Here is a 23,971-nt window from a genome sequence, read left to right on the forward strand (position 1 = left end):
AGTTTCAACAATGTCAGTCAAATTAGAGATGTTGAAGAAATTAATAAAAATAAGAATAAAATTAGATTAGATGTGAGAACTTGCACACATTGAATAAAAGAGATTTTTCTTTGTTCCCTTAAAATTTGGAAAATGGAACACAATGACCTGTGACAGAGCTCCAGTCTTAGCTGAATTTTGTGCTTTAAAGCTGTTTTCAAAACTTATGTTTTCAGTCGATTCAAGAGAAGAAAAACAAGGAGTCTTCACCTTGAACCCTTGAATTCTTGATTCCAGGGGTGGAGGAAGATGAAGAATTCCTGATTTTATCAGACAAAACAAACTCTTGGAGACCAGATGACAAAGAAAAGTGGGCCATTAGCAAGGTTATTGAAGAAGCAGGCCTTCCAACCATGTTTCCAATGTTCACATGAAAAATGCTCATCTCTCATCCTGCTGTGACAAACAGTGCTTTTAGATAGAGCTGGCAGACCCTCTTTGCTCCAGCCTCAAGTCTGAGGACCAAACAGGAGGAGGAAGCTGAACCCAGCAAACGCTGTGCACCTTCAGTTGTGGTGATGGGGGGCCTTTAACCTTGCCAGCTAACGTCTGACTCGCTTTGAATTAACGTTTTGATGATTACATTAAAGTTGACTTCCAGTCAGCTTGGCATTTCCTGTGAGACGGATGCCTTTCTGCCATTTTATCAGTTAATTTTGTGGTTTCTTTGATGCTAAAGTGACTTTGGCATGCTTTTCTACACATTAAAATTACAAGTCTTGGTCTATTATAGGGCCAGTTTCCCATTTTCAAATAATTGCTGTTTTTATTTGCATTGAAATAACTTAAAAAAAATGATTTGCCTTCTGTTTCTGTTTCAAATGAGTGCATTTGTGTACTGTATATGTATGATTTTTTCGTGTTTGTGTCAATATAATAACTGCAGCCTCCACAAGCCAGTGTCTCTCTGAGCCAGTCTCAAGCCCGGATAAATGCAGAGGGTTGCGTTGGAAAGGGCATCCGTCTCAAAACATGTGCCAAAACCAAATAAATGAATCAAACCTAGGAATCTCATACCTGATCAGTCGAGGCCTACATTATCATTGACAGCCATTGGTGCTGATAACCTATAGGGTATCAGTAGATATTGGGTGAATGTGGGTCGAAGAAGGGGAAGAGGAAGGCATGTTCAGAAGCAGAGAGAGAAGAGGAAAGGCTAGAGTCTGAGGCTGGAAATAGGGACTCTGAATATTTGGATGATTACAGGAAAAACTAGACAGTTGGTTGAAAAGATGCAGAGAAGAAAAGTAGATACACTGTGTCTGGGAGACCAGGTGGAATGGTAGCAAGGCTAGAAGCTCCAGAGTAGCTTTTAAATGATACTATTATGGTATTGATTGGAAGAGAAATGGAGTAGGTATTATCTTGAATTATGGATTTGTTAGGAGTGTTCGGGAGGTGAAAAGAATCAGAGACTTATGAATCTGTGATGCTGAAAGTTGTTAGTGGCTGTGCCCAACAGTTGGGATGTGAGTTAGTGGAGAAGGAGAATTTCTGGAGTTAGTTAGATGAAGTGATGCAGAATATCCCCAGAGGTGAGAGAGTGGTAATTGGCAATAGAGGCAATAGAGGTGATGAAGAAGTTATGGGCAGATTTGGTATCCTGGATAGGAACATACAGGAACAGATGGTGGTAGACTTTGCTAAATTCTTTTAGCAAAGTGGCGGATAAATTGTGAATACTTTTTTCCAGAAAAGACAGGATCATAGGGCAACTTATAAGAGTGGAGGTTGGTGCACGCAGGTAGACTACATCTTGTGTAGATGAAGTAATCTGAAAAAGATCAGTGACTGCAAAGTAGTGGTAGGTGAGAGTGTAGTAAGACAGTGGGATGTTTGTACGATGACTCTGGTAACGAGAAAGATCAAGAGGACAAAAGCAGAGCAGAAGATAAAGTGGTGCAAATGAAGAGGGAAGAGTGTGATTGAGGAGTGTGATGATATTCAGGGAGGAGTTGAGAAAGGCTCTCAGTGTTCAGGGACAGCTTCCAGATGACTTGACAACTACAGCTAATGTCATCAGGGAGACAGGTGCAACAGATCTTGGAGTTTCTTCCCCAAGGAAAGTAGATTAGGTGACTTGTCGGTAGAGTGAGGAAGTGCAGGAATAAATACAGAGAGGTTTGCAAAGAAGAAGTGGGACACTGAGGGGTGGCATGGTGCAGGAGGTAGAGCAATGATCTATCAAACCGAACATCCCGATTCCCAGCCCCTCCTTGTATGTCAAAGTGCTGTTGAGCAAGACAATGTTCCCCTGTGCTGTCGGGTGGTAGCCCAGCATTTGCGAACAGCAGTATGGTTTCATGCCTGGAAAGATTGCTACAGATGCATTAATTGCTTTGAGAATGCTGATAAATAAGTACAGAGAAGGTCAGCGGGAGCTGCACTGTGCCTTTGTCGACCGAGAAAAAAAATATGACAGGGTGCCAAGAGAGGAACTCTGGTATTGTATGAGGATGTCTGGAATGGCAGAGATGTATTTTAGACTGGTGCAGGACATGTATGTGAGATGTGAAATAGTGGTGAGGTGTGCTGTAGGTGTCACAGAGAAATTCAAAGTGGAGCTCTAAGGTGATCAGCTCTGAGCCCCTTCTTGTTTGCAGTGGTAATGGACAGGCTGTTAGCAATACTGTATGGTTTGGAGTCAATTACATTGAAGAAAAGACAGGAGCCAGAGCTGGGTGTATCAGAGAAGATGATGAGGTTCTCTTTGGGAGTGACAAGGACGGATCAGATAAGGAATGAGTCTATCAGAGCGACAGCACATGTTCAATGTTTTGGAGAGAAGGTCAGAGTGAGAGGGTTTGGTCATTTAAGTAGAAGATAGTGAACATATTGGTAGAAGGATGTTGGGATTGGAGCTACCAAGGCAGGAGGTCTATAGGAAGACCAAAGTAAAGGTTTATGGACGTAGTGAAAAAGGACATGATGTTAGTTAATGTGAGAAAAGAGGATACAGAGAATAGGGTTAGATGGATGATGTTGATATGTTGTTCAGAAGAAGATTTGTGTGAGTATAATTGCAAGTGTGAATATCTGTGTGTGTGTTGGTGTGTTTCACTGTCTCTGGGCGCACTTGTATGTATCAGCTTGTACATGACTGTAGGTTTGCATGTCAGTATTTTTGAGGCTGTCATTTGTGGGTGTCTGTGTGTGCTCGCCTGTTTCTCTGTTTCTTTGTGTGCATGAGTTTCACATACTACATCCAAACATAAAACAAAGGTGTTTTTCATCTCTGAAGTGGTAGCCATTTGATCAAATTTCAAAAGAATCTAATTGGTTGAAGGTGTTTTTTATTCACCTCCTGTTTGTGAATCAGTTGCGGTAGCAGGGAAGAGGGGGATGCGTAAACACTGTCCATTAATGAGATGAGATGAGATGAGATGAGATGAGAACAACTTTATTAATCCCAAAGGAAATTGTTGTGCCAGAGTTTCAAGTAAAAAACATAACAGTAATAGATAATAGTAGAAAGGATGAAGAATAAGAAATACAATGAAATATGAATTGTCTTAACTAATGGTATTAATGGTATGTTAATGGTATGTCCCAGGTGGGGGGGGGGGGGTGTTATGACTCAACTCAGAGACAGATGAGATAGTCCAAGTTCTAAACAACTAAGGCAGTTAGGCAAGTAAGTTAAATCATGTTTTTTCATAAAGTCATAACTCGGTCAATTTTGCTTCATTATTAAGTAGATTCTTTTTAAATCAAGACCCGATTTCTTTTATTTCCCCTTTCATATGGGAACTTTCTCAGTTCAGTTCATGAGTATCTCTGATAATTAGAGTACGAAAAAAACAAGACAACTTCTTAGCAGGGAGCAGGGACAAGCAGGGAGCGTCAGATATCGTCGTGTTCACGTGTATATGTGATTGTCATGCTGTGATACATTGGGATACAGATTTAGATTGTTCTTTTTCTTGCCATGATCATTTACTTATTTTATTATTTTTCAGTAAATTTCATGTTGATATTAAATTAAGTTTTTCACTTTTAGGTCACATCTGCTCAATGTTTTGGGAGGCCTAACATTTTGGGCACTTAATTCCTGTATTTTTATTAAGCAGTGCTAATTTTACAATTGTTGATTAAACACATCTCAAGCAATATTTAACTCATGTTGACCGTTTATGTTTTTGGGTAATTTCTGATATATTTATTTGAAAAGTTTTTTAGGAAATTTTTCTTTAGTTTCAGTTGTTCTCAACCAAGCACTTAACAAGTTTTAATTACAATCTGATTGCAGTTTTGTTACCTCTAAGGTAACTAGATTTGTTTATTTTGAATAGTCAGATTTTTTTTTTCTCATTCTATTCTCATTCTTGTTTTCATTCTCATTCTCATTCTCATTCTTATTTGAGTTTTTGACTTTGAGAGGTATTATGATCAGATATTATGGATCACTTTATTCTGCTAAACGGTCAATGAAAGCGGATAGCTGTCAGAGTTTAACTTTAATGTTAATACATAATTTTACTGCCTTTGTGCCAAGCAAACCAATCAGATTTTTGAAAGGAAAAAAAAATCTAAAATGTTACCAAAATATAGACTATTCAAAAAAATAACACTAAAATGACACTGATTGAATGAAATATGCATATTAAAAACTTTGTTCTTTACATAATGGAATGTGCTGGCAAAAAAAAAAATAATACACAAAAATGATCAATGGAAATCAAATTTAGTTACCCAAAAATTATTACTATTGTCCAAAAATTGTCAACCAGTTATGTAAAAAAAAACAAATCACCTCTAACTTGCTGATTTCTATATTCATGATATTAATGTCAGCAGTTTGTGTATCAAACTGAAAGAATAAGAATATGAATAAGAATACTTTAAGCATCCTGAGTTGATTCAATTATTGAGGAAGTTTTGATAAAAAGGTAAGGTGCCATGATGGGCTGCAGACGGGCAGAAACAAAACGAGATGACAGTAAATGATGGATGACGAAGGAAGCGCAACAGAGAGAAAAGGGATGTTCTTAAGAGGCTTCAGAATAAAATGAGGATTGATGACGGACCTTAAAAGAAGAGATATCTAGGTTTAACTCAAAGGGGGTTAGACAGGGAGAGCCAGCAAGAGAAAATGCTCAAAAACTGTTGAAGAAAAGGCCTTAAAAAAACACATCTAGAAAAACCGTTCCTAAAAATCAGCCCTACGTAACTGAAAACCACATAAAGATATATAGATATAGAAGAGGAATTCATCAAGAAGTTGTCTCATTTTAGACGTCTAACATTTACTGCAGTCATTCCAAAAACAAACAAACAAACAAACAAACAAACGAGCAAACAATAAAAGAAAAAAACTCAAAACATTTTAGACTTCTACCGCTCGACAATCTTCCAGTAATTTTCTGCATATCATCTAGCAATTAATTAAAAATGTATTTATTTATTTTATTAAAAATATTATAATCTATTCTCTAAATTTAATTTTATGATGTTTTAGGTAACTTATAAACAGTTTGAGTAAAAATGAAAACAGTTTTCATTAAACCTTGAAAAACTTTGTCTCATTAAAAAGTCCAAGGTTCTCTCTCTTACCAATCGTGTCAGCATAAAGTGAAACTCACTAAATCGTCTCTCATTTGTTAAGACTTTACTTTATGCTTTCACTTACAGTTGTGAAACTTAACAATACTCTGATAATGTCCACTTTATCATTCATGTGGCCTTATAGCTCACCATTTTTCTTGTGGTAAATTTCTATTTTTTTCATTTACAGTTTTATCTAATAGTTCATAAAGTCATGAAGCATTTTTATTTGATTGTAGGTAAATTAAATGAATACTAATTCTCAAGTAATTATATCAATGCAGTTCTTGCAGATTTCAGAAAATATTGTGGAAATTGTATTAGAAAAGTTTTTAGATAAATTTGGGAATTTCGAATTATTTTGGGCAATGTAATATAATTACTGTTGTTATTTTTAGCTAATTACTTGGTTATTGTCCCTCCATATGGACAAATTGGACCCTGCTTCCTCCATATTCCCCTTTGACCTCTAAATAGCTACCCTGCTGTTTAAATACATGAAATAATAAGATTTCTCTCTGCAGCAAATCCCACTGCTGTGTTTCTGCAGGAACTGAGAGCTGGACAACAAACACAAACACACACACAAGTGTGCACACACGCGTGCACGCATGCACACATCCTCATACGTACGCACTCAATTAGTGATACACCCACTGACTCACATGCACGCTTACTCCCACACAAACATCATGTGAGCAGCAGCAGTAGCGGCAGTGATTAATGGCATAGTCAAACATGGCTGCTGCGTGTGAGTGGATGTGTTTAAGTGTGTTAGTGTGTGTGCGTTTGTGGTTGCTGTACTCCTTGGTGCACCTTACTTATTTGAGTGTTCTCTTTTGCGCAGTTCAAGAATGAATACCTTGCAGGCTTTAATCGTGTGCGAGTTTTCATTTATGAACACTGTTGAATCTGTAACCTGGAGTACACTTGCAAAGACTATTAACTTCCATGAGGCTGAGATATTGGATGTTAGACATTTAAATGGTTAAATGGTTTTTGTATTGACTTGTGTCATTCAGGCTGAAGCTGGAGGTATAGAAATATATGAATGAATGTATGTGAATCAGAGAACATTTGTTCTGTTCAGCTATTGACCGTGGATGCTCTATTTTCAGGTCAGGGCACAAGTAGAGGTAGTGATCTAAAGACTCCAAAAGAAATTATGCTTTTGTTAAAAATTAGATGGTAGAATTAAAGAAACAATAAATACTCATTGTTTACCACAAAATTAGGTCAATCATCAGCACCACCATGTCCTTAACACAACTGTAACACAGAAGCTACAAGCTGAAATTCAATGGCATAACACAACAACCATAATAAGCAACCATGAAAGCAACATTAAAAAGGCCTTATACAACAAACATGCAACTTTCTCCAAAAAAGACTGGCACAACAGCAGTAACACAAAAAACTACAATCGTTACTGTAAAATAACTGTAACACACCTTTAATGTTTTAATCACTGTAACATAAAGTCTGTAACATGACTGAAATGCAGCTGCTGTGGTACAACAACCATGCCACATGAAGTGAAACACAACCACAGCTTAACAATGTAATTGTAACTTAAGGTCTGTATCACAGTGATGTAACGTAATCAGTGTAGCACAGCAATGCAGTACATCAACCATAACACAACAATTTGACACAACAGCTTTAGCAGTAATGGAAGTTTTCATTGGGTTGATGGAACTGTATATAATTACATAATGTGAGAATAGTTCTGAAGACTTCGAATGGCAACTTTCAATTTTTTCAGTTTTTTATTGAATCATGAACCCCCCTACACACAATACCTTGTATGGCAGGAATATATATTGTTGGAAAGAGGGAGAATATAGGAAACAAATTATGACAGGAAATATATGTGTGTGTGGGGGGGGGGGGGGGGGGGGGGGGGGCAAAGAGGAGGAGGAGAAGAGGTGAAGTGGGGGAGGAAGATAGAGGAAAAGAGGAAAAGATGGGAGGAGGATGAAATAAACATTAATAGCAACTATAAAAACCTCCTGCAAGATGGAGAGATTTTAACATTCAGATTGGGTCATCTCCTCTTCACATCCTCTGTGTCCTCTTTGCCTGTTCTTCCTCTTTCTTCTCATCATGCATTTAAAAGACTTCCCGACCTTCATCAGTGTGACCTTGATTTTCACAAGTCTATCATGTGACTTTTCTCTATCAGGAATATTCACCTCCTCACACAGTCTGTATATCTCTGAGTCAGTCAGTCAGGATTAAAAAAAACTGCTCAGATTCTGGTCAACTATTCCTCTTGGTTTTTTGTCACATTTGTCACAAGACATTAATGGGCCATCAATTTTCAAAAATAAATAAATTTTTTTGAGTTTAAAACAACAGAACTTTGTCAGGGTTTTCTAAAGTTTGTGAACACATCAAAAAAAAAAAGATGTGCGGGACTATGTAATACAGCCCAAGTAAAAACTGCTGAGCCAAAAGCTTGAATCTAAAAATCATGAGGAAGAAATTGCAAGATTAAAGCAGGATTCTAATGCAAACCGATCATATTTTGATTTAAAATATTTAGGGAAAAAAAGCACATGAAAATATAATCCAGATTATGCTTCAAGAATAAGTATATTCCCCTGGACTATGGAGCACAATGTTAACCCTCTGACTGATATAATGGACACATGATACAAGCCATGATAGTGTGTTCACACACACTTCCTCACTCTCTTCAGATAATTATGGAGCTAAAGCACCAAACCTTAATTTACATGTGAGATTTGTCAGTGTCTCAGAGTGTATCTTTATTTATGTGTATGTGTGATAAGCTTGTGTATTTGTTTTTTTTTCAATTGCTAAAGCACAATTTTAAATAAAGGGCCCAGTTTTTCATCACACAATTAGCACAACCCAGACAATTAGCAAAACATCGAAGAGCCTTTGCAAAATGAACCATTTGTAAAACTATAAATTTTGTAAAAATGGTAACATGTGAAAATACATCTTTCATGTGACTTGATGCTGTCTGAACCAATTACACACGATTCTTAACCAAACACATTTAGCAATTTACTTCTCAGTGACGAGTACTGAAGTTCACGGAGTGTGAATATAAGACAGAAAATTCAAATGCAACAAAAGGCACTCTATTTAGTTGCTTCATTTGAAATTGATTTTTTTTCCCCCAGGACCCATGTCAGTGTTGATAGAGAGACCTGATGAACATTATTGAAAATGGCATTGTCACCAATGACATGGACTTAAATTTCTGAGCCTTATTGCATTATAGGCCAGAACCGTGTTTACAATTGCTCTCTTGTTCTGGTGTGGAAAAGGGCCCCCCTTCCTCCTTGTAACTCCCACCCCTGAATACTATGTGTAAAGAAATACATGTAACCTGATGTAAAATGTCAGAGGAACCAGTATCAACAGTGCTGATATTTTACATACCAAGTAGCTGATTAATTTTGAAGAAAGATTTGCTTTTAAGTGTTTTCTTGTCAAAATGTCCTGATCACAGAAGCCACTGTATATCTACTAAGATTTGGCTGAACTCTTAGTCCAGCCTCCCGCAGCAGCATCAGTCCGTGGTTCACCACATGGTCTACTAATGTTGCCCGAATTTTATTCCTCCAATTTGGTCATCTCCTCCTTAGAGTGTGTGGACCTGCCTCAGGTCCTCCTCTTCCTGAGCCGCTCTCATCCTCACTCGCCTTCCTCATTCCATTTTGGTTGAAGACAAGTGAACTCATCTGCTGCCTTTTTATAGTGCTTAAACCTGATCGGTGTGTCTACGATTAAGCAATCATGTGTTTGTGCACCTGATGGTTGTGTTTAACCAATTGGCTAGGGGGTGTGGTCATTTGAAAGTCAGTGCTTTGGAATTTGCAAGGACGTGACATGATATACATCTTTATATACAGGTCCTTCTCAAAAAATTTGCATATTGTGATAAAGTTCATTATTTTCCATAATGATAAAAATTAAACTTTCATATATTTAGATTCATTACATGCAACTGAAGTAGTTCAAGCCTTTTGTTTTGATATTGATGATTTTGGCAAAAAAGTAAAGAAAAACCAAAAATCACTGTCTCAAAAAATGAGCATATGTCATCCGACCAATAAAAAAAAAGGGTTTTTAATACAAAAAAGGTCAACCTTCAAATAATTATGTTCAGTTATGCAATCAATACTTGGTCAGGAATCCTTTTTCAGAAATGACTGCTTCAATGCGGCGTGGCATGGAGGCAATCAGCCGGTGGCACTGCTGAGGTGTTATGGAGGCCCGGGATGCTTTGCTGGCGGCCTTAAGCTCATCCACAGTGTTGGGTCTGGTGTCTCTCAACTTCCTCTTCACAATATCTCACAGATTCTCGATGGGGTTCAGATCAGGAGAATTGGCAGTCCAGTTGAGCACAGTAATACCATGTTAAGTAAACCATTTACCAGTGGTTTTGGTACCGTGAGCAGGTTCCAGGTCGTGCTGAAAAATGAAATCTTCATCTCCATAAAGCTTTTCAGCAGATGAAAGCATGAAGTGCTCCAAAATCTCCTGATAACTAGCTGCATTGATCCTGCCCTTGATAAAACACGGTGGACCAACACCAGCAGCTGACATGGCACCCCAGAGCAGGCTTGATACAGCACTCTGGGAACAGCCTATTCCATCAGACATTTCTTTCTGTGTCTTCCCTCTTGCTTGAGGGTGTCAATGATGGCCTTCTGGACAGCAGTCAAGTCGGCAGTCTTACCCATGATTGCGGTTTTGAGTAATAAACCAGGCTGAGAGTTTTTAAAAGCCTCAGGAATCTTTTGCAGGTGTTTAGAGTTAATTCGTTGACTAAGATGATTAGTTTAATAGCTCGTTGAGAGTACCTATGCATGATATGCTAATTTTTTGAGAAGGACCTGTACACATGTGTGTTTAGTGTTTTGCAAATCACTGTGTGCATTGCTTTGCTGTGTGGAGCTGACACTGTGCTTGTAGTGGTGGTAATCTGGTCCAGTGTTTTGATCTTTGAGTTTAAGGTTTTGCTAATTGTGTAATACTTTAGAGTTTTTTGTTTATGCAGTCCAAAAAAACTATCACCTTTGGCGTTGCATAAATTTCCATTCAAGTTTGTTGTTGAGCTTCCAAACTTTTCAGTTTTCTCCCCCTCCTCACTGTCCCTATCTGCAACTCCTTCACCATCCTCCCCAGCATTTCCTACCCATCTCCCACCACCCTCCAACTTTTTAGTTCCCTCACTCCTCATCTTGTGGATCTGACAGTCAGACAGTAGGTGTTTGCATGTGTTAAGTTATGTGCTTGGGGGCATTCATGCATGTCTTGTCTCTGTGTGTGTGTGTGTGTGTGTGTGTGTGTGTGTGTGTGTGTGTGTGTGTGTGTGTGTGTGTCTATGCCTGTCTGTTCCTTCTTCATTTATATTCCACTTGTCACAGTGCAGGTAGATAATAACAAGCAGCAAAGGCAGGATGTCGCCGCTGTGCTTGGTGCTGACTAACCACACACACACCCTATCAGTATTTTGTTCTCTATCTCTTTCTCTCTGTCCAGTTGATGCAACACAACAAAATGTTCTCCCGCTTCCATGCTAAAGAAAAAACATGCAGCAACCGGGACCAATCACACTTGGCTAACTTAACAAGTAGTACTCTGTGAACTAGTTCAGTTCATTGAACTGGTTAAGTGTGTTGAACTGAACTCATTCTAATTTCATGATGGAATATAACTTAATGACAAAAAATTCTTTCCCACGTTTTGAAGTGAAGTGTATTACCTTCATGTTATTATGTTGCTGTAAATAACTGTTTAATGCATGTAACATTTCCCATGGTTTTAACATAATTTTGTTTCTTATCATGCAAGAGGCCACCATCCATCTGCCAGGTCCCTGGTACTGTTAGAAGTAAGAGACTTACAAATCATTTAGTCTTTTTTTTTCTTTAATCTTTGCCAAATCCATGTTCCTTCAATAATCACTGAACTGATGATGCATTTATAATCCTTACATTCTGACATTTGTCTTTGTTTAGCTGGCGCCACGCCAGTCTGTGTTTAGCTATTTATGGTAATCATGCTCTTATAGTTAACATGAAAATGATAATCCCATGTGTTTTGTTGTTCTTTTTTGAGTTGCTGTTATTTTGACTCCCTCTCTTTAAATGGTTGCCATACTAAATATTGCTAAAATACATGACAACAAGAATAATTTTGTCACATTTTCACCTTGGCTACATTTTTAAAACATTTTTTCAGGTAAAGTTAACTATTTTTAAATTGTGTGGTTGAGCTACATTTAAACACTGTCATGTTAACAATCATAGAAACAGCAATGATTTACAGTGAAAACAAACACAATCCAAATGTTCTATTCAGGACATGTATTATACTAATGATAATTCGTAGAAGTATCTGTATTCTTAGTGTTTAAGCAAATAGGAATTTGCAACGTCAACTGAGATGAAAGAGTAATACAAGGAACAAATAAAGATTAAGGATGCTAGATTCATAGTGTGAAGTATTGGATTGTGTTTGTCTGCTATGGTCATTTCTCCCGGAGTGCCATCAGGGGGTGATGGTGTTAATTTATATCATGGCCTCGCCCTCATCACTCTTCGATAAGTTAAGTCCTGGCAGTATATGTACTTAAGTGTACTTAAGGAACATAACATATTGGCAATGAGTACCCGTTGGCTCGCAAGGACGCTTCAGTGGTGAAGAATCCGCGCTAGTTGGCGGCGGCGAATGTTAGCATTGCTAGCAGCTGGAAGATGGCGGGGATCGTCCGTTATGTCAGGGCCTTTGATGAAGCTACGGAGCAGTGGTTGACATATGTGGAGAGGTTTGAAAACTTGGTGCTGGCAAATGGCATAGAGGATGACAGGAAGCTTCTGGTCCTTCTGTTTATGATTGGGCTGAAACCGTATTGACTGTGGCGCAGCTTGATTGCCCCTGAGCAGGGGAGCTCATTAGGTTGAACCCGATCTACCAGTCGATTGCAAAGGTAATACTGGTAGATCTCATGACCTAAAAAAAGACGTCAGGCTATCATCCATCCTGTCACTTCACTGATATACAGGGCAGCCAGTCAGGTGACATCTGATTTTTTTCTGACACTGAGGTCACTGCACATGCACAAACAATGGTGCGAAGTTTAGCAAAACTAACAAGCTAGTCAGCAAGCACTTTTTCTCTTAAACTTAAGAAAGGATATAAAATAAGTGGGGGAGCTGCACCAAGTAAGAAGACAAAACCTTATTATACGGAACGGGAGGAGGACTTTTTTTTCACAATGACATTTTCAAAGTGCGTTTGCCTCATCTGCCAGTCCACCATTGCAATAATAAAGAAGAGTAATGTGGAGCCGCATTTTCGGGCTGTTCATGGAAAATACGACACGGACATCCCGCCAAAAAGCGAGCTGAGAAAGAGAAAGAACTAAAAGCCAAGTTGTCCGGAAAGCAGTCACTTTTCACACAACAGACTTCAAAAGCAAAAGCCATGACCGAACCATCGTTCTGGGTGAGTCACGTCATCGTTAATAAGGCTGACTGCCAGCAGCTACTGTCTGGACTATGCATCCCTGACTGATTCAATTCAGTGCAAGTCATCAGAGTGAACTTGGGTGATGACAAAAAATTTACATAATTATTTTTTATTGTTCAGTATTGGCTTATGCGGTTATTCAAGGTAGAGCAACATACATTGTACATATAAAGAACATTTTGCATTTTTGTTGTGGGTAGATCATTTTGACTTGGTCATTTTATAAGTAGTTGGCATGCTGAAAAAGTGTGAGCACCACTGCCCCAGAGAAACCAGGATGTAAAATTTATGATCAGGCTGTGGAAGTCCTGCATGCCCATTTCTCCCCAAAACCCACTGTGATTGCTGAAAGATATCACTTCTATAAACAACATCAAGCACAGGGGGAACCAATTTGCACAATTCATTATGGATTTAAGGAAATTGTCTGAGCATTGTGAATTTGGGGATCACCTGCAAAATGCACTCAGGGACAGGTTGGTCTGTGGCCTCAGCAGTGAGTCCATGCAGAAGAAGCTACTAACAGAGGCCAACCTCACACTATCAGAAAGCAGTGGAAATCTTCATGTCTATGGAGACAGTGGTAAGGCAGTCCCAGCAGTTTAGCAACTCGCTGAAGGTGAATGCAGTTTCCTTCTCATTCGTGCTGGGGGGACAAACCATACTGAAAGTGACTGCTTTTACAAGGACCAGAGTTGCCACTGCTGTGGTAAGTAAAGGCCACATTTCACACACATGCAAAGAGAGCAGACAAAGAAGTAAAGCAGGAACCACAACATGGGGGAGGAAAGACAACAAATGGAGCGAAAATTCAAGGAGACAGGGAAATTACCATCCCACCAATGATATGCAGAGTGACACAAGGAGACACAGGTGCAGCAATGTTCATTATCTCAGAGAAGCTGCATAATGCACAATTTAGCCACATCCATCTGTGCCACACCCACATCTTTCTGAAAACATAAACTGGCCAAGTTATCACTACAGCAGGGATGGTGAAAGTTAGGGTACAGATAAATAAACAAAGTGCACAGCTTCCCCTGTATGTACTCAAAAGTAACACAACCCCCAATTTGCCATTAGTGGTTGAGAAGTATGAGACTGAACTGGAGAGCAATAGCGTCAGCCAAATCCATTCATCGCATGCATAACAATGACACCCTGGGAACAGTTCTAAATAGTCACACAGAGGTGTTCAAAGATGAACGGGGAACTTTAAAGGATTTTGACGTAGTGCTGACACTCAAGCCAGATTATCAGCCCAAGTTCTGTTAGGCATGGATGGGCCCTTATGCATCCAGGCCCAAGGAAAATCATGGCCATGGGCAGGGGCGCAGTGGCAGTGAATGCATTTTGATTTTGCAGGCCCTTCGGAGAGACCTATGTTTCTGGTGGTAGTAGATGCCCACACTGCCCAAGTGGCTGGAAGTGCAGCTGATGGATTCCACCATGACTGCTGAGACGATTCGCTTTGAGCTTTTCTCAAAGCGAATGGGGTGAAGCACATGCGCTCTGTACCATTTCACCCAGCCACATATGGACAGGCAGAAAGTTTTGTGCAAATGCTGGAGTGTTCGTTGAAAGCGTCCAGAGGGTCAACCACAGTTCGGCATAGGCTGGATTCATTCTTGCTCAGCTACAGAAATGCCCCACATGCTATAACTAATGAGTCCCTGGTCACGCTCTTCCTCTGCTGCCAGCTCCGAACCCGCTTCAACCTCCTTAAGCCAAGTGTGGCAGCAGTGGTGTATCAGGCTCAGGCAGATCATCAGGATCACAGGGCCCTATTTGCCAAGGACAAAAACTTCGCAGTGGGGGATTCTGTCCTGGCCCGTGCTTATAGGCAAGGGGAGGAGAAGTGGATGCCAGGTGTGGTGGTGTCCCAGTTGGGGCCAGTATCTTACACAGTTGATGTGTGCTCAGGAGTACTCTGGAAACATCAAACTAATCAGATGCGGGTCAGTGAGCTGGGAATCCTTTTACCCTGAGAGCCACAACAACCAGCAGGACTGAGTCAACCAGTTACAGTCCCAATGATAGTGGCGGGGGAATGGGGGGGTACCAGATTTCTCCCAACCTCGAGGCTGTTCCTCCTCCAGACAATGAGGAGGTACCCTTCACGATTCCTAACCCCTGATGGTCTAACCTTTTAAGAGAATTGGGGTAAGGGCCCTTGCCCCATTTGTTCTATTAGTGACTTGTGTCTCAGCAAAGAGGCAGAATAATCCCCAGACTCAAGGTGTGGGGCAGTCTACCCCCAGCCTCAGGGAAGTGGTGTTATCGGTTCATTTCATTGCCTCTAGGCCTGGTTGATTTATTGTTTGTAAAAAAGGGGTAATTAAAATGTTTAATATTGTTCTGTTTGAACACCCAGTTACGATCCAAAAGAGTTGGGGTACTGTATTCTAGATAAGTGGGGAGAAGATGTGGGTTCAAGTTGCTTGCTCTGGTCATTTCTCCCAGGTGCCGCTAGAGGGCGATAGTGTTTATTTGTGATTTGGTTGAGGCTTCTTCCCACTGTGTAAATAAAGGTCTTCTGTAACGGCAGCATGGTATTACGGCCTCAACCCCAATACTCTTTGATAACTTAAGTCTCAATAGTATATGTACTTGAGTGCACTCACTTAGGGAACATAGCACATCGATGATAGACATCCTGTATGAAAGTATAATGAGCAAATGATGAATTATTGACAGATGAAGCATTTGTTGATTGATGATGAGATGATAGACAGAGAAAACAGAGATGAGCAGATGATGGGGTTATTTACAGATGAAGATAGGCTCAATGAAAATGAAGGGATGCTGACATGACTGACAAATGACGGGAAAATAAAACACTTGAATACCTATCAACATCCCATTTTAACACTTGAGTCACAGCTACAGGTGTTTGAAATATAGAAAAAATGAAGAATCCGACTGACCCTGAAAGGCTTGCAGTTTGAAGCCAAGAAACACTCTCCCATTCTACCCCCTCACCCATCCCACACCACACCACTTCATCCACTTCAACCTCTACAGATCTTTTGACTTCCCGCTTCCTATCACTTCCCACAGATTCAAGCTTTCAATTCATTGCTTCCATCTGAGACAGGGGACATTTTTCAAATCATAGAAAATTTCTCTTCACAGAACTGACCAACATGAAAAAAGCAGTGGTTTAAAATGAGTTATGCATCTATAAAATATCTGGTGGGTATGTAGATTAATAAATAAATCTTAAAAAAATGGGAGGGATGTTACATTAAAATGCTGTAAATTCAAAAAAAAAAGAGAAATCACCTGGAAATCTACTAGAACCTATCTGAAAATCTGAGGCAAAACAGCTTGTGAAACCTGATAATTGAGAAATCAAGTGAATGATTTTCATTGTGAGGAGAATAAAAGAAAAAGCCTTGTCAGAGAACAAACTGTGTAAGAGAATTTTTAAACCTTTTGGCACTTTTTGTGCAGTGAATTTTCCTAAAATGTCTAAAGAGTGGAAAAAGTGGAATTGAGCAACTATTACCAAAATGATTATTAAAGAAAATTATAATACAATAAAGATACATTGTGGTAACATTACTACAACTTCTACTGTTCCTAGTGCTACTAATATTACTACAACTACTACACTGCTCAAATAAATAAAGGGAACACTAAAATAACACATCCTAGATCTGAATGAATGAAAAAATTCTCATTAAATAATTTGTTCTTTACATAGTTGAATGTGCTGACAACAAAGTCACACAAGAATTCTCAATGGAAATTAAATTTACCAACCCATGGAGGTCTGGATTTGGAGTCACACTCAAAATGAAAGTGGAAGAACACACTACAGGCTGATCCAACTTTGATAAATTGGATTGATTTGATGTCCTTAAAACAAGCCAAAATAAATCTGTGTTCCTTCCTAAGTGGACAGTTTGATTTCACAGAAGTGTGATTGACTTGGAATTACATGGTGTTGTGTAAGTGTTCCCTTTATTTTTCTGCAATTATTATTTTCTCTTATAATTATGATTGAATATTCATGACTGTAATAGTTATAACATGCATGAAGTCCAGACATTTTAATTTCCTCTTATTATTTGAACTTTATTTTTAAGGTTTCTGTAGGGCAAAACAGATTGATGATGAGTATGATCACAACAATAGCAACAACAATCGAGTCACTTTTAGGAAAAATCATGGTCTCTGCCTCTGACGTTCTATTCAGTGAAAAGTCATGGAATAATTATTTTATTTAGGACTGAATATTAAAAGTAGCAGATGTCAGAAGGGCTACAGGGAAATGAACCAGTTTACCAGTCCAAGTCCCAGTGCAAGACGGAGGTACTGCTCATTAACTGTGTCCCACTTTTCTCCCTGGGCCACCATGTTCACCCTTAACCTTTAATAAGAAGATAAAAATTCTCTTTAGAATTAAATGGTAAATGACATATATATATTTTTTCAGACCAGAGAAGCAATAGATAGCAATAGCAATAGTTTCTTTTTGGGGTTATTTTTGGGCAGTTTGCAATTATTTTTGAGACCATTTTGAAACATTTCAAAAATTCAGGGACATTTTTATTTTATTTTGGTCAAATAAGACTTTAGTTTGAGGTGGCTTTTTTTTTTATATATATTTTATTAATCCCTTGCAGGATTTAACCCATCATGGATGAACCATGCCAAAGCAGCACCAGGGGAGCAGTTAGGGGTTCAGTGTCTCCTAGGAGGACCATGGAATTGAACCAGTGTTTAGACCCAATGACAATCCCTCTACCACCCCTTTGACTTCTTTTTTGAATATTTTCATTGATGGAATTATCTTGGCATGTAAACATATTTTCAAGTATTTTTTTTCTTAATTTTCAACTATATCTTTATGTTGTTAAAAAAAATATTGTTTTAACATACTCGGTCATTTTTTAATGAATTTTCATTGGATTTTTAAATTAGTTTTCAGGTGATCTCTGATGTATTATGTCATCAGTCATTTTCATATAATAAAAAAGGAAAGATCCCTTAATGCAACTTTCCACATGTTTTTTAAATACCTGTCGACACATTCAAACACATTTTTCAGACAAGTTTACGACTATAATGGAAAATATGTCTATGAATTAAAAGAATATTACATAAATATTAAGTCCTAGAAATGTAATATTTGGACTTTGATAAAGGTAACATGTTTCTGCTTTCCTCCCACAGTCCAAAAACATGCAGCAAGTAAAATTGCCCAGATGTGTGAATGAGAGCGTGAATGGTTGTCTGTCTCTATATGTGGCCCCGCAATTGCCTGCTGACCAGTCCAGGGTGTAGCCTGCCTCTCACCCAATGGCAGCTGGAATAGGCTACAGCATAACCTCAGTGACCCCCAATGTAGGATAAGCGGTATACAATTGATGGATGGATAAAGTAATGTTAGACTGGATCCCTTCAAAACCTCTTTAGGGTCCATTGACAACACATTGAGAAAATCATCCTGCACAGCATGATCTGATTTATAAGTCAGATGAAATGCAGATGGTTGTGGTGGTGGTGGGGATGTCAATGAATATTATATCTATAAATATTGTTAATACATTAAATATATGAGTAACAATGATAATAACTATTACATCTTAATCTGATTTTTTTAAGCTTCTCTGAGGTAAAATCCAGGTTCTCAGTTTTAATGAATTCCGAATTTCTGTTTACTGTGACAGTTATAATGAATTAATCTTCTTCTCCCTCTTCTCCTTTCGGCTTTTCCCTTCAGGTGTCGCCACAATGAATCAACCTTCTCCATCTAACCCTATTCTCTGTATCCTCCACTCTCACACCAACTACCTTCATTTCCTCTCTCACTACGTCCATAAATCTTCTCCTTGGTCATCCTCAAGACCTCCTGCCGGGCAGCTCCAATTCAAGCATCCGCCTACCAATATATTCTCTATCCCGCCTTTGTACATGACCGAACCATCTCAGTCTGGCTTCTCTGACCATTTGACGTGTGCTGTTCCTCTGATAGACTTATTCCTGATCCTATTCAGCCCAGAGAACCTTACTCTTCATCTCTGCAACCTCTAACTTTGCCTCCTGTCTTTTGGTCATTGTTACTGTTTCTAGGCCATACAGCATCGCTGGTCTCACCACTGTCTTGTACACCTTTCCTTTCATTCTGGCTGATAGTCTTCTATCACATAGTACCCCTGACACTTTTCTCCACCCATCCCAACCTCCTTGAACCCGTCTCTTCATGTCTTTTCCACACTCTCCGATGCTCTTGACTGTTGACCCAAAGTACCTGAAATCCTCCAACTTCTTGATCTCTACTCCCTGTAGCCTCACTGTTCCACTTGAGTTCACACACATATACTCTGTCTTGTTGTGACTTACTTTCATTCCTCTCCTTTCCAGTGCATACCTCTACCTTTCTAGATTTTCCTCAACCTGTTCTCTGCTCTCACTGCAGATCACAATGTCATCTGTAAACATCATGTTCCATGGAGATTCCTGTCTAACCTCATCCGTCTGCCTGTCCATCACCATTGCAAACAAGAAGGGGCTCAGAGCTGAACCCTGATGGTGTCCCACCTCCACCTTGAACTTTTCTGTTACCCCTACAGCACACCGTACCAGTGTCTCACAGCTAGCATACATGTCCTGCACCAGTCTAACATACCTCTCTGCCACTCCAGATTTCCTCATACAATAATAGACCTCCTCTCTTGGCACCCTGTCATATGCTATGCTAGGTCTACAAAAACACAAAGCAGCTCCCCTGGCCTTCTCTGTACATTGCTATTAGCATTCTCAATCCAAATACTGCATCTGTAGTACTCTTTCTCGGCATGAAGCCATGCTGCTGTTCACAAATGCTGACTTCTGCTCTCAGTCTAGTTTCCACTACTCTTTCCCATGACATCGTTGTATGGCATATCAACTTTATCCCTCTATAGTTGCCGCAATTCTGCACAGCCCCTTATTCTTAAAAATGAGCACCATCATATAATGAATTAATACACATGAAAAAACCCAATATATATATATTCCAGTATTTCCGTGTTGCAGTTGCAGAATCAAATGACTTTGTTGTCATTGAGTTCAACATGATTGATAAGAATACTATAACTCTGACTGACTTTCTTTTACCACTGAGGTATATGCATTGCTGTATTGTCATCATTATAATGAGATGTTCTTTTAATTGAAATCTTGAATAGTATAAATGGATTTAGGTATTCATTATTCCACCTTTCTTCAAATCTTTGACAGATATTGTACCAACAGCAGGCATCAAAAAAAGCAGTTTCATCCTCAGTACCTTGTTGTCAGAATGGAAGTGAATGTATGTAACAATGTTGAATATATTGCTTAAAACATGTAAAACCTCAGTGGAAAACCATGTAAAAATGCATCTTTCAGGATTCATCAATGTCACAGCTGGCTGGTTTTGGACACCTAACACTTTTCACCACTACAAAAAGATAAAACTAAGGTGGAGATGTTCAAGACAGAAAGAGAAACATACTGTTTTTCTGATTGATCAGGTTGTTTTTTTCAATACATTATCCCCAAAAAACTCAATTGTCAGTTAAAAACTTAATGTTTTCTTACCTTCTCTGCAGATTGTGCTGTCCCAAAGAAGATCGGTATGAAGGCCAGCCAAACAATGCAGGTCGTGTACATGGTGAAGCCAATGGGTTTGGCCTCATTGAAATTCTCTGGTACGCCTCGAGTCTTGATTGCATAAACAGTACATGTGACCATCAGTAAGATACTGTAACCCAAAGAGCAGATTATCTGTAGATCTGTGATATCGCACTTCAACACGCCTCGTGCAAATTCTGGATTGATGGTCTTCTGCTCGTTGTAGTCGATTATGGTGTTTGGTGGGTCCACACCAAACCAGATCAGGACCCCCAGTAGCTGGACAGAGATGAGGCTGGATGTGATGGCTAACTGTGAGGTGGGGCTTATCAATCGTGGAGCTGTCACTGACTTTTTGCCTTGCTCAAAGATTCGATAAATGCGGTTAGTTTTGGTTAGGAGGGCAGCGTAGCTGATGCACATTCCTAGCCCAAGGAAAATCCTTCTGAAAGAGCAAATGGCCACATCTGGCATGGCAATCATTAGGAAGGTGATGATGTAGCAAAGAAAAATCCCTGTCAACAGGACGTAACTCAACTCCCTGCCAGATGCACGAACGATTGGTGTGTCATTGTAGCGTACAAATGTAGCCATGACAAACGTTGTGGCTATGATCCCAAGCATAGCCAGGAACACCGGGATCATGGCCCATGGAGAGTGCCACTCCAGCCTAATAATTGGAATTGGCTGGCAAGAAGTGTGGTTTGTGTTGGGTCGCAGGTTGTATGAGCAAAGTTTGCAAGAGAACTCGTCATGTTGATATTGGTAGCCATCACAGGGCTCACAGTGCCAACAGCAGGACATGCCCTTCACCACCTTTTTACGCTGGCCGGTCAGACATGGAGGGCTGCACACGGAGCTTGGAACTTCCTGCTCACCACCAGGCCATTGTATATCCTCAATCTGCAGAGAAAGAATTAAAGGTAAGTCTGAGAAGTCAACCCTTGCTTTTTGTACTGTGGTGAGGATTGCAGAGTAAGCTTATGTTTACATTTTAGAGTTTCCCAAATGCAGAGAATGCTTTTCCACAGTATCCATCAGAAAAGTGTCAGGCGTTCATTAGTGTTTGAACAAGGGTAACGTGGCGCAGGAGGTAGAGCAATCGTCTTTGGAACTGAACATTCTTGGTTTGATTCCCGGCTCCCCCTACTGCGTCGAAGTGTTGTTGAGCAAGACACTGAAGCCCTAACTACTCCGCTGGTACTGGTGGTAATTGCAGAGAATGAATTTCCCCATGAGGGATTAATAAAGGATTAATTATAACCATGTGTAATTCCAAATGCACTGTTTAGATTGTCATGGGATCTTGTGACATTTGTTTGGTTGAATCACTGACCTTAGCCCCTTTGTTTCAGTTGAAGTTTTGGTAATCAAAACCTCTGGTAAATGTGCACTGGATTAAGATTGATTTGTCAGTTTTTGTTATCCAAGTTGGTCTGTTTATGGCTACCTGGAGCAGCTTGTTATTCAGTGATGACTTTCCTTGACAATCATTTTACAGAAATACACCAGATACAAAGTCTGAGCAAAATATGTGCCAACAGATGTCACTCTGTCACTTGGGCTGACCTCAGCATTTATGAAAACCTTTACAATGGACATTACTTCACCAGGTGACATGATGCTCAGCTGTGAATCATGCCTTTTGTATTGTGAGGATGGCCACCTGTCTTATAAGACATGCTGCCCAGGCTACACTGGATATAAAGCTACACTTACACTTGCTCTTCAAACAACCATTTAAAGAAGAGTATAAAACAACCTTTGGTCTCGACCCCTGTCCAGGTATTTTGCCTTAGTAAACCAGGCCAGGGGATAATTCCCCCATGACACTGCCAGTAGATAAAAGTCATGTAAGTGTTTCAAAAACATGAAAAAAGCAATGAATAATCAGAAGGAAAAAAAGACAAATACCAGAGAAATAGCTAAACAACAGAAAAAAATTGATTAATTCCATCCATCCATCCATCCATCCATCCATCCATCCATCAATCCATCTACTATCCCTTATCCTGCACTCAGGGATGATGGAGCCTATCCCAGCTGTCATCAGGCAAGAGGCTGGTTGCCTGTTAGGGCCACATATACAGACAGACAACATTCACTCACTCATTCATTCTGCATTCGGGGCAATTCTCCCATTTTTTTTTCCATTTAACCTGCTGCATGTTTTTGGACTATGGGAGGAAACCGGAGAACCAGGAGGAAACCCATGTATACACAGGGTAGAACATGCAAACTCCACACAGAAAGCCCTTGTTGGAATCGAATACTACAAAGGCACTTAGAGTAAACAACGTTTAACCTGAAACACCATGACAAATATGATATATATGATATAATATAAAAACTCTATATAAGGATTGATGATATACCACAGAAATCTGTGAGTAATTTTACAACCTGAAATCCTAAACAAATTCTTTAAAAATCAGGAAGCCATTATACCTGAAATCACCAAATTACCTAAAATGACTTTCCGATGATTAATTCTGATGATAATTCTGATGATAATTCTGATCAGCGACTTATGAGACCATATTACATTCTGAGTTTATAATGAAGAAATTTGGGTATGATAAAGTTACATTTAAAAAAAAGCCAGTAACTTCACCCAACATGTGTTACATTGTTTCTTTCCTGCCAATGGAAACACTGCAGTTCAGCCAGAGGTCAAACATGCGAGTCCTTGTGTGCTGCATCACATTACAGCGGCAATGCAGCCACATGCATCTTCAGTAATGATGGTAGTTTGTGACTCGCATGACAACACACACAAATGCACAGTGTGTTATTGCTGCTGGGGCCTCAGCAAGCTCCTCGGGTCTCATGGGACTGGAAGTGCAATCCAAAAAGAGTTGATCAGGAGCGGGCTGTTCTGGCAGTACTCAAAAAATGACACAAAAATTTTACAGAAAATTACCTAAAAGCTGGATGGAAATGGCGCAATCTGAGCTATAAAGTTAAAGGGGACATTTAGGTGATATGCAAAGAAAAACTCTTTTTATTAAAAGGCAAACCAAGAAAAAGGAATAGCCAACAAAAAATCGAGTAAACTAGTCTGAAAATGTAAAAAAGTGTAACTTGTGTGCTTCAAAATTATCAATAAAATTCTAATGGATTCTGAAAAAAACAATTTCATTTTTTTGAAATTCAAAAAGAATGATAATAGAAAAAAGAAAGTCAGGTCCCTTCATATTGAAATGTTGGAATGGCTCTAAAGCTGAAAATCAATGCATACATGAATTTTGGTAGAAAA

General features: G+C 39.3%; 1 protein-coding gene across 4 annotated transcripts in view; it reads right to left on the minus strand.

Annotated features, from left to right (window-relative positions):
- grm7 (glutamate metabotropic receptor 7) overlaps window positions 1–23,971 on the minus strand; it is a 152,502-nt gene that overhangs the window by 10,364 nt on the left and 118,167 nt on the right. For 2 of the 4 annotated variants that reach the window (XR_015106422.1, XM_086150254.1), the window contains exons 8-9: window positions 20,888–21,615; window positions 20,680–20,802 (exon numbers count right to left, since the gene is read on the minus strand). Coding sequence is in view for 3 of the 4 variants with exons in the window: in XM_086150254.1 (XP_086006380.1) it covers window positions 20,680–20,802; window positions 20,888–21,615 (851 nt within the window). In the remaining variant the exon portion in view is untranslated. Of the gene's footprint in view, window positions 1–20,679; window positions 21,616–23,971 lie in introns of all 4 variants that reach the window. The other 2 variants (XM_086150253.1, XM_086150252.1) reach the window with 1 other exon arrangement.

Source organism: Fistularia commersonii, chromosome 7 (genome assembly GCF_037954325.1).
Source record: "Fistularia commersonii isolate RoL2024-O1a breed Wild chromosome 7, RoL_Fcom_v1.0, whole genome shotgun sequence".
Lineage (NCBI taxonomy): Eukaryota > Metazoa > Chordata > Actinopteri > Syngnathiformes > Fistulariidae > Fistularia > Fistularia commersonii.